Source organism: Dermacentor variabilis, chromosome 7 (assembly GCF_050947875.1).
Source record: "Dermacentor variabilis isolate Ectoservices chromosome 7, ASM5094787v1, whole genome shotgun sequence".
In the NCBI taxonomy this organism is placed as follows: domain Eukaryota; kingdom Metazoa; phylum Arthropoda; class Arachnida; order Ixodida; family Ixodidae; genus Dermacentor; species Dermacentor variabilis.
Genome location: NC_134574.1, coordinates 164,985,790 through 164,997,829, shown reverse-complemented (window position 1 = coordinate 164,997,829; position 12,040 = coordinate 164,985,790). Strand labels below are relative to the sequence as shown.

At 42.2% G+C, this 12,040-nt stretch overlaps 1 protein-coding gene across 1 annotated transcript in view; it reads right to left on the bottom strand.

Moving 5' to 3' along the window:
- Pkc98E (Protein kinase C) overlaps positions 1–12,040 on the bottom strand; it is a 50,280-nt gene that overhangs the window by 20,259 nt on the left and 17,981 nt on the right. The window contains exons 8-9 of the mRNA XM_075700129.1: positions 6,468–6,503; positions 3,294–3,396 (exon numbers count right to left, since the gene is read on the bottom strand). Coding sequence (XP_075556244.1) covers positions 3,294–3,396; positions 6,468–6,503 — 139 coding nt within the window. The remainder of the gene's footprint in view (positions 1–3,293; positions 3,397–6,467; positions 6,504–12,040) is intronic.

The following is a 12,040-nucleotide window of genomic DNA, read 5'->3' as shown; positions in this document are numbered from 1 at the left end:
AACAAATTATCGGATATAATAGAATAACTCTACCATGTTCTCGCCAATGCTACTAGCTTGCATTGAATACATGCTTACAATGAATATGGGATGTAACGAAGGTATTTTCATGTCGGATGTGACTCCATTATAATGAGGTTCAGCTGCATGCTATTGCAGTTTCTTCACTCCCAAAGCGTCAAGTTTCCTACAAAAATAACTGGAGGGAACTCGGCGCTGGTGTCTATGGGTGCTGCAAGCATGGTGGCTCAGCCAGTGTTTGAATGATGTGTAGGTGGATTTGCCGAAAATGTGTCCTTCTGGCTTCAAATGGCTTTGTGACTTTAAAAACTGATCACTTTGAAGAAAATGTTGTGTTATAAATGCAACATTTTCCATTTTTTATGCACGTGCGTTAATGCCTTCTGCGTTTAGAATAGGATTTATTGGAAATGAAGGCCAATAAAGGCAGGTAAAGCATAAGCCGCGTTTACATGAATGCGACAGTGTCACATCACATCGCATTTATAGCGCATCACATTCATGTAAACAGCAGTAATGCACTTGGAAGGCGCATCGCATTAATGCGCCAGGTGAGGGTAGATTTACAGGTGCGAGTCGACTCTCGCGGAGTACGTAAACGCAGGATTGTTGCATTAGGAATTATGGGAAGGAATTAGCCACCAATATGGCGGCGGTCCCGGCCGCCCACTACTAATTGAATTTGGCGTTGCTTTTGTAAAATGCACTTCATTCGCAGCAAATGATTGTGTAAACGGCTTTCGCTTAGTCTCAGGCCACTTCGACGACAGAGTATTATGGATAACCTTATGGTGTTTTCGAGATCGCTTTTCGTTTCGAACGAGTCGAAGCCTAATGAAAGAAACATTCGAGATGTCAGCACTATCTATTGCTAGAGTCGGGAAATAGCCGCAACGACAGCATATGGCCTCTGAGATCTCAAAATCTCGCTGGCCAATGAAAAGTGTAAAAAAACGTGCGCTGCTTCGCGTACGCTACACTATAGCGTACAGTCGAACCCGGCTATATCGAACTTGCAAAAAAAACGCCTATCAGTTCGATATAGAGCATAATTCGATATAAGCCTGCTAAATAATTGGATGTCATAAAAGCACATACCATTTATAAAATCACTTTATTGATTAAACTAGCTTAGTTTCGCACGAAATAGTCCTGCATTTTCTTCTGCTTTGGCAATTTCGCTGCCTGCGACGCACGCACTTTTCCACATTAAGGAGTCGGAGCAGCTGAGGCCGCAACTTTCCGCATTCGCGCAGAAGCACCGGACTAGTGCGAGCGCACCAATCACTTCGGAGGATGTGGGCCAAGGACCGTCGTTGCTTTCCTCATTGTGCCCACTTTCGCTTGTGCTCGGTACGATGTTCGCAATGTAGTCTTGCGCAATGTAATCTAGTCGCGATCACGGGCTCTCCCGTGATCGCGACACATCATTTGCGCTCACAAACTCATCCACCGTTGATTCGTCAACAGCTTCCGGAAATTCTGACAGTTCACTCCAAACTTCGGCAACACTGGCAACGGCTTCGTCGCATTCATCAGAATTTACAGTCATCACCGAGCATGCGGAAGTCGGCACGGCTGAAGCAATTTCAGATTAACCACTCGTACACGGCCGTGCGTACGGGTCGGGCGCCACGGGCACCGGGTCGCGAGTTTGGACGCTTTAGCCCTAATCTCCCCCTTATTCTTCAATATCGCGCCGAGAGTGCTCCTCGGAATCTTGTGCTCTGCGGGGACATCCGACTTCTCACCGCGTTCGACACGATTTATGATTGCGAGCTTCACGACGAAAGGCAAATTCTTCCGCTTCATCACGGCAACACTGCGGGAGAAGGCCTACAAGGCGCACACAAAAACAGCGAGACAAGTCGCACTTTCGCCATCTTGCATGACGAGCGCAACGAGGGCACAAGAGCATCTGATTGGCTGTCTGAGCAAGCGCTGTGGGCGGGCCAGGATCATTTTCTGCAGGGGGGGTGCCGACGGCTCGTCCGAGGCAGCGCGGTTGGGCGCGGTCACGGTAGGGAGAGCAGTTGGATGGAGCCGCGCAGCCGGGTTTTCTCTGCCCCCGCGAGGGAAAGCCAACTTCCGGGGGCACTTTCCGCCGCTTGACGTTCGATATATCGGGTGTCGCTGCTATTTTTGTTCGATGTAAGCGTAATTTTTTCGATATATACTCATTGTAACTATATCGTGTAGAGAAATTGTTCGATATATAGAATAATTCGATGTAAACGGGTTCGATATAGTCGGGTTCGACTGTATAGCAAACGCTATAAGTTGCGTACAATAAACTAAAAGTGTTTATTTCTTGGCACTCAGCCACCAACGTGCACTCAGCCCACTACCGGAAACCGGTTACACCGGAAGTTGGCTGCACTTCCCTTATACGACACCATGTGGCGCTACGTTCTCACGAGAGTTAATGCGATGCGCCACTGTCGCATTCATGTAAATGGGGCTATAGCAAATGAATCCGCAAGAATGTCCGATGTCACAAGTACAAAGAGAAGATTAAATTTACATACTAACCGTCACACTGATGGTAGCTGAACGTTGGAAGCACCAGAGTTCCTGCTAGTAATTTTAGTAGAAAACCCCGTGATCCAAAGGACCATTCTAATATAATAGCACTAAATGTATATCAAGGGATCGTGCCTTAAGCATGTACTTAGAGACCATCAACTAGCACTGCTTCTGTGTCCCATGCTACAAAGGTGGTTTTAACTTTTCTGCGAGAAACTGGTCTCAAAAAGATAAGTTAATGTTGTACATTGTGTGTTACATTTTTTGAGCGCATTGTTTGTCTGTTGTGTGCCCTGTGCATGTCATTTTGCTTCTCATTGTTTCCATATTGTGTAGCATGTTAGGCACATTGCCATGGAAACCTCTCCAGTTTTTATCAAAGAGCCTCCTTCTCTCCGAGTTTTGTGCAAAATGCGTACTCAACTACAAAACACCAATAATGATAATGAGAACAGGCAGAGTAATGGAGCAACAATGAGCCATGAACAGAGGAGGTGAGACACATGAGAACAAGTGACTGCCTCTTCTATCCATGTCTCGTCCTCGGCCTTATTACTCTGTCATTATGTACCAACAAGCTCAAGCTGCTCCCATCAATAATAATAGGGAGTTTTAATTTTTGAACACACAAAGTTAGGGGATGCAAACAGCCAGGTGTACAAAAGAATGCAAAAGTGCTTGGGCATGGTATTTCTAAAACCCCCTAATGATAGAAAGAGAGAGAGGAGAGCTGTTGGTCCGCTTACCCGGCACACCCTTCTCCTCATCCGCAGTGGCCGGCAAGGGGGACGTGTGCGATCTTTCAGACACGGACTGCGTCAACTTGTTGGGAGATTCACTGATGGAGGTCTGCGTTGGGACAGCACACACACACAGACGAGAAAGGAAGAAGAAAAAAGAAAAGATGGACCAGAATTGGCTTATGCTTTGCCATTTGAGTTTTCTTTCTTTCTTTTTAATTCGGTGCATGCTCCCTACAAACCCGCATGTTATTATTCTCGGAAGTGACTGCTAAGACATTGCACAAGTTTTTCAACTAATGTGGATCACATTTTACGTTGAAGTGCAGTGCACTCAGCTAGACTTCCATACATGCTGAACATGCCCGAGTGCATAAATGGCGCACAGGTGATGATGAAATTGATGGCTTGCAAACTGCACTGAAGAAATATACCCGCCCGCCCCCCCCCCCAAGTTCCTCAAACTGCAACACTTTATACATGAGCTTATCGTTAGGAACCCAGTTTCCCAGTCAGCAGACTAGAAAATCACTACCACCATCCCACATCACATATTCTTTGTCATTATTACAGTTTTTCATAATTGCTGCCAACATAAACATGAGACACGAACCAAAAAGGCAATGCTAACAAATGTTGACCGATGTTTTCACTTCCATGAAAGCTGTAGTGAGCAATGCTTCCACACAGATGACAAAGATGTCTTTTAAAACTTGTAAACAATGTCTCTTTAGTTCCCTGCCTGAACCTTCCTGCTTTTAATTTGAGGAGTATTAGCTACCTGACAAGACAAGGTGTTCATCAACCATCAATTATACCGATCACTGGCTTCCCACCTTTTTTCTTTCCACGTGATAATGTTTAACTACAGAAGCTGGACTATCCTTGTAATCAATGACTAGCTTATAAACAATACCCAATTGCAGCTTTTAAAGTGTCCTGTATGTAGAACACAACCATTATGCAAGACAAAAGCAGGCAGAACTGAAATAAAGCAATTCAGAAAAAAAAAAGGAAACAATTGCGTCATGTTCTTTTTCCTTTATTAGCCATTTTTAATAAAATGAACAAAAGCAGCCACTAAAGATATAAGCCAATACGACAAGGTGAAGCAATTCTGTATGCCAAGGCTCAATAAGCATAACTCTTGATGTTCAAATAGCAAGAGACAGAAGCAAAGCCAATTTACTCAGAACAACCGAAACTAGAATTTTGTAAAGTACTGTGATACCATCCCACCCCCAATGCAAAAGAAGATACAAACTTTACTCCTTTCTTATAGTTAGCACTGTTCACTACTGCGGCACTGCTAAGCAGTTAATTCTTAAAAGTGCTTTTATTAGAAAGTTTGCCCTGTATTTTTAGCTTTAACGAAGTAGAAAGCAAAACAATGTAAAACAAAAACAAAGGAAACAAAGTAGAAGCAAAGCATTTGGGGAATTTGTAACTAAAACAATTATGCTAGAGGATATACCATGGAAAGCTTCACATATAAATGAGCAAATTTCCTGTCAATTTATAAGCTGTAACTATAGTTTCAGGCACTCCTTCGGAAACATGTGCTATGCTGACTTTCATAGTTGTTTATACAGGGTATTCCACGAAGGTATCCACAATGTTTTCTGGGTATGTTTTGAAGCATAAGAATATTTTTATGCCCATCTTCTGCAGAGGCTCAGAGTGAAATTCATGTTTCAATAGTGCATACTATTCAAAAGCACTCCAGTGACACATCTTTTTACACTTTTTCAGGCAACTTATAAAATTCAGCATTATTGCTAAATTTTGAGTCTCATTCTAGAATCCACAGGCAATTCTATGCGTCGAGTGGCATAGCAGTTGGCCCTCAAATACCAAATGTTACTTAAACAAGAGCACCAGTTTTACCTGACATTTTTTAGCTAAATCACTAATTCATTTAACCCAAAAAAAGCCCAACGCGTCATTTTCACACAAACATTTCACACAAAAAGTGGCATTTCACACAAAAGTGGTGTGCTGTTTAATATTGTTGCGATGAAAAAGTTAGGCTTGCTGGTTGTTTGTGACTATGGGTATAGCAAGACAAAAACATGATGGACAGGACAGTATTATGTGCATCTAGTCCTGTCCGTCTTGTCTTTCTAGTTCTGTACTACAGTCTTTGATACCATGTTTGTGCACATTACTTGCCTGTTTTGTTCGCAATATGCACTGTCTGCGATAATGCCAAGGAGAGAAGAAAAAAATGTCAATTTCACTGCAACAGAACAGTGGCGACATCTGCAAGTGTTAGCGCAAAACACATTTGACATGTTTTGCTATCACGGAGGAAAATGTCACCACTGTTCTGTTTCAGCAAAATCTGCATTTCTCATTTGATGAAGTTCACTATGATGCATACATACTTCTGGTTCATTCTGGACGGGGAAGGTATTTAGTGCACCAACCAAAGGTGCACCTAAAAAATTGTACCTCTGGGTGAAACCAGACTGCGAATAAGCCAATGATTCAGCTGCAAAGGTTTTGTTTACCTGGCACTCTGACTTATGCAAAATTTCTTATACTCCTCAGCAATTACTGATACGAAGAGTTGCTTGAGACATGGTTTTCTAGTCCACTTCCTTCCAGTAGATGCTGAAGTTGCCGGATTCCGGAATTATAGCTCCGGAATTGTCAGTAAGTTTGGCAAAGGGCAGTGAATTCTTCCACTGAGGGACGATGCTACCCAATCCTTGGTAAGTTGAGAAAGAGACCACAGTTAAGGTGGGATTGTGAACTTGGCCGTAAGCGTGCCTTATCTATCCCTGACCAGAGAGAGACTTAACCAGGTAAACTAATTAAATGAAACCTAAAGGCTTCATTTTCAACATCCAGCTGGTCCATTACAAGCTACCGCATTTACCCAAAACAAGCACACGCATATCCGAAGCAACGGCTTCTTTGTCTTAACCTTTAGGCTTTTGGGCACTATGGTGAAGAACCTCTGAGTGGGTTCTGTGGAGTGTGCTGAAGGGTGACTGTGGAGTGTGCGTTTCATATTCACATCACTCCCTGGGCATTACACAAAAATGAACGCTGCACTGCGCGGAGTGCTGAAGAAGTGAGTGAGTGATGTATGTGAAAACTACAGTGGGAGAGCGAGATATAAGAGGTGATATAAGAGGTGATATAAAGAGAGATATAAAAAGGGATATGCACCTGGTTATATATCTCTTGGGTGAGGGATATTCCTTGCTGAAGAGTGGACACAAGACAGGGCAGGGTCGAGGCAGGAAGGAAAAAAAAATAATAAAAAAGACGAGACGACAATGCTGTGAACGACCAATCGCACACACAATCACACACGGCAAGAAAGCGCAATCTTTGCAGACGAAAAACAAAAAGACCCGATTGTACAATGTATTTGCAAAAAGAAAGAAGAAAGAAAAAGAAAGCAAGGGGAAATAAATCTGCGAGACAGAGAACTCCCTTTAAGAAGAACACGGAAGGACTTTGGAAATCTGTCGGTCTGATCAGAAGATCATCATCTTTACACAGATTCAGTAATTCTACGGGAACTAAACAAGGGCACTCAGACTGTTTGGCTTAACGAAAAATTTGTCCCAGCAGAGTTCATCTTCAAGGGAGCCCGCTATATGTTCTTGAGAAAAAAAAATATTAAAAGAAGTAAAGCAAAAGGAAGGCCAACTTGCAAACGTGCACCAACAAACATGCATGAACAATAGGCTCCACGAAGGCACTTGCACAGCAAGAAGCCAGCGAACCCACAAAGAGGTGTGGTTGCAGCAAGCATAAGACCATTGTGCACATGCACAAATTGGTTAAAATTATGCAAAGCTGTGTAACCAGGGTGTCTACTAAGTTGACATTTCAAAATTCCCTGAGTTTTCCAGGTTTTTCCTGAGCACCTTTGCAAAATTCCCTGAATGAGCCAGAACTTTCTTTTATGTCAAGACAAGGCTGACACCATGTTGCCCGATGCTGTCACTCTCTAGTAAGCATGTTGAAACAAAAAATGGCTTAATCCAGTTTGAATAGTAAGGAGTAATATATATTTTATTTCAAAATAAAACAGAATGAAGGTGTTAGTATAATGCACAGCGAAAAAAATGATAAATCCCATTCCAAATTGAGTCGGACATATTCAAATATGAATGAAAAGAAGATGCATACATAAGTAAATATTTTTGAATATGGGCTATTTCTATCGACTGATAGCAAGCTCATCGGTATGAGGCCTGAATTTTGTCACAACTAACATTCTCTCTCAGCAGCTTGGAAGTCAACCTCAACGGACCTGACATACTCTCAGCCCGTACACAACATCTCAGTGCTGGATTTCACTGCTTTAAAGAGTTTATTTTTGTTTGTATGAGGGATACCTGCATCTCGGCGTCAGCCAACACTTTGTTTTTTGAGCTCAAGTTCCTTTAAAGAGGCGACAGCATGTTTCCTTTCCCGTTAATTCCTCAGTGAGTCGGTCCTTTCTGTTCTCATCCTCCTTCTGCCATGCGTTCAGCCCATGGTTCATTTGAAGCATCCTCTTTGTCAGTTGTACAGTCAACGTCCGATTTTTAGGACTCGCTTGGGGCCGCAAAAAACATCCGAAAAATCGGGAAGTCCGAAAAAAATGAATGCATGTCTTTAACAGCCCTTAAGGGCTAAAATTGCCACGGGAACGTCCAAAAAAGCTCTTAAGGCCCGCCGGTACACTTATTAGGTATATCGGTGCTCGTACTGTGACAGGAGACGGGGGTGCACACTTGTATAATTAAGGAATACATACTCTGTCCCGTGACAATTGCCCCTTCCCACGCTTGTTATGCTCCACCGCGTAACACTGCTGTACTGAGGCGAAGCTAACTTTCGGAGACTGGCACTACGCAACGCGCTGTGCTCTGCGAGCTTCGAAGCCAATTGCGAGGATTACAAAGGCGGAGTCGGTGCCACTGCTGACAGCGGCGAATTCTTCCAATGAAAAGCACGGCACCGCACGGCAAGAGGCTTAATAGCGAACGTAGAAGCTACTGAGCCTAACGTTGCCGCGTGGTGGTGGCTACGGCTGCCAGCGGATCTGCGTGCGAGAGTGCCGGTTCGAGGCGGCGAGATAATCAAAATGGCGGCGGTGGTGGCTTTGATTAATGCCATTTCAGACCTGCAGTCAGGGCAACATACATTGACTACATGGAGTACATGGTGGTGCCGCAAAGACGTGCGAATTATCGGGCATGTCCGAAAAATCAGGCGTCTGGAAAATCGGTCGTTAACTACTCTGGCAAGACCTCGTGCCGATGACACGGCGTTAATGACGATTCGTTGCGATTCCTCTGTTACTGGAGCAAGCATTATCAAGACTTTCGTTCCATTTCAATAAAGTTACAGCTAATTTTCCCTGATAGAAGCACAAATTCCCTGAGTTTTCCCTGAGTATTTTCAGACTATTCAAATTCCCTGAGAATTCCCGGTTTTCCCGGTTGGTAGACACCCTGGTAACCCTAAAAGTATGCAGACAGATGCATACTCGGGACATTTGCTCGGTTTCCCACTGATAAACTAGCGTGAGCTACTACCCTAGGCGTTAACATAGGCTCACAGTATACAGCAGGCCAAAAGTGAAACGACCACTGCGAACAGGCTTGCGTGGTTAATTTCACTGTCACGACTACCAAATTTCGATTTCTATGCCATTACTAAATATATATATATATATATATATATATATATATATATATATATATATATATATATATTACATTTTTAGCTTTTCCAAGAAAAGAAATAAAAAGGTGCAGGATCCTACTAATATTCAATTAAAATTACTTAATGTGGTTTGACACTGACTGCACCCAGAGATGTCAAGCACCATACTCTGTTCCATACATAGCGGTCAATGCTGTGGAGGCTAGAGAGACTTCTTGCAGTGGCTTCGTTCGCACTTGGATATAGCTCGCCGTTTTTTTTTACAGCAGATGTGTGCAACTGTTTTTTATATAGGCTCAGTATTGAATGAAACAAGTTTCAATCCTTAGAAACAAACACACTGTGGTAAACGGCTGCTAATGTGTTGTTTTAGATCACTTTTATTTTTGTTGTTCTTTTCGGGTTTTTTATTTGCATGCTCACGTGAACAAACGCTGTTGGCATAGATGGAGCACGTGGAATGATAATGTTTCTTGACCGAACTCCTTGCGCAGCTTTGGCAGCGTTGACTGCTATGTATGGAACATAGTATGGTACTTGCAACAGTGCAACATTTTTTCCAATGCACAATTCATAAAACTTATACATAAGCACAATAGCTGACAATGTATAATCTGCAGTGGCAATCATTATTTGAAGATGCAAGCACAGCGGCACGTCCCGCAAACCAATTGAGGCAAACACGACACAATGTGATCAGGCTTGGGCTGGCAATCCAAAATACGAGGAGGTCCAAACGTGAAGGAAGTACATTTGATGTCTAAATTGCATGCACAATAAAGCTGACAAGCATGCAAAAAGTCAGCACGCATTAGCAGCACTTTCCAGTGCTACAGCAAAGCACTCAAAGCAAGAGTTGCCTGCCCACCAACTTTGCATTTCTGCAGCGTAGATCAACTTGCATAGATAAGCCATTTATCTTCGTTAACAATGGGAAGTTTCTTGAACATTCTATAATTAAGTAACATATCGAAGGTTCTAAAAGCAATGGCCCCTAGACTGCACAATGCTAGTCATGATGTATATAATGACATATGCCTACATTACTTCCACACTGCTACATTGCAATTTATGAACAGACCTGTTGCAAGAAGCGAACTCGCAGTTTTTAAGATGCAGAAAGCATATTTGTGATTATGTCGCTTGCAGGATCCAGAACTGGTAGGAAGCACTATACTCACAAAATGAAATGTGACAGTAAAATTTTAAAAGTAGAATACCCACTAAGTGCAATTACTAGAGGGTGTGATGTCCCACCACTATGCATCTGGTAACCTAAAAGGTGGCATGAACTTTGAACTAAATGTAAGAGCCCAAACTACACTGATGTAGCACCAAATTGGGACAATCGAAATGGAAGTGCTTGTATCAATTAGGCCTAAATTGATGTAGTTCAATCCCTGAGGATGGTGAATTCCTCATCCTTGTCAGGCAAGCAGAAGCCTTCATGAGAGCAACTAAGCCGTGAACTGCTGCCCGAGCAAAGCAACAGAAGTTGGAGAGTTACAAAAGGCAACAATAAGCTATGTCCTTTTAGCAAGAAAGGCATGCAGCAATGCAGGAAACAAACATGGCAGTCAAAACTTATGTCAAAGCCCACATACTGCAAGACTGACAGACACGCCAGAATGTATGCTGGGAACAAGAGACAATGTACAAAACACAAGGAAGATTAAGCAGGCACCCTCACCTAGCTGATTCTAGATTTTTCACCCATGTTCAAGAACAAAAGATAATGCTTTTGGATTTTTGCGTCTTTAAAGATCACAACAAAATGGTTCCACTCTTTTTCAGGGGTGCATTAAAGCTTATCACTGCACTCAAAACTGGCAGCTCATGTTTGCACAGCAACAGAATCTGTAGGCAGCCTCTTAAGGATAGGTCTCGTTAATTCTTGCATGCATAAATGACAACTGATCAAAGCACATAGCTGAAAGAGAAATAACAGGCCTTCCGAGCCTTTTTCAAAAGTTTAGGAAACCAGATGCGAGCTGAGCAAAAAAAAACAAGCAGCTTTGCACAGTATACATTGTGGCACGAAGACTCGTGAATTTTTAAGCCATCTCGTAAACATACTGCACTATACTGCTTACGTGAGCCACTCATGTTCTTGAAGAAATGGCAGTATTTATTTATTTTTTATTTTATTTTTTAATTATCCATGAAATGCAGAGAAGGAAGCAAAAAAAAAGAAAGATAAAGCAATTCATCCCTCCATATAGCTTGCTTGACTATCAAAAGCGCGCACTCAAAATCTGGCAGATTTTTACAATGGATTGCCAAAATCAAGTGTGACGATCAGGTGAAGTTTGGAAGCCAGAATATTAGATGACAAAAATGAAAAGCATGAACAACATTGGAAACCGTAGACAGGCATGTGCTTTCAATGTTGCGTGATGCAGCCTTCCCTTCCATGTAAGGGGCCTTTCACGAAATAACAAAGAATCTGATGACTGCTTTAAAGATATTACTGAATTTCCATTGCGATAGCAATTATTTTTGATTAAGTAGGTCACACCACTAAGGCATAAGTACCTAGTGCTACAGCAGTGATTAAACTATTTGTCAATCTATAAACACGACCATGAAACCACAGAAGATTCATTCTAAGTATTCGTTATAACAATTACGCATTACCACTATGCATTACCATTAATATAATACTGGAGTAGTAGAGACAAATGGACACACCACTGCAGGTGGCAACATCTAGTGATGCTGTATTTAAACAAATTTCTACAGATCCCTCTTGGCAATATGAACCATGTTCTACTTAGTTTCTAGCTTAAAGATGTTGGCACCAACATCCTGTAAATTTATCTTTTGATTATCTTTTTTTTTCTTTGATGAGAAGAGCCATGCAACACAAGAATGTTTTCTACATAATTCAGTTGAAGACTGTGCCACAAGACGTCACAATCATTGCTGCTGTTTGGTACTATGCTAACACAAATACGTAAAAAAACAATCTAAAAGTCCATACTGTTGTGCTCTTGTGCGTGATGATAGGCACTCACTTATAATGAAGATCTGTATACAAATTATGAAAGCTATCCCTTCATTATTTCAAC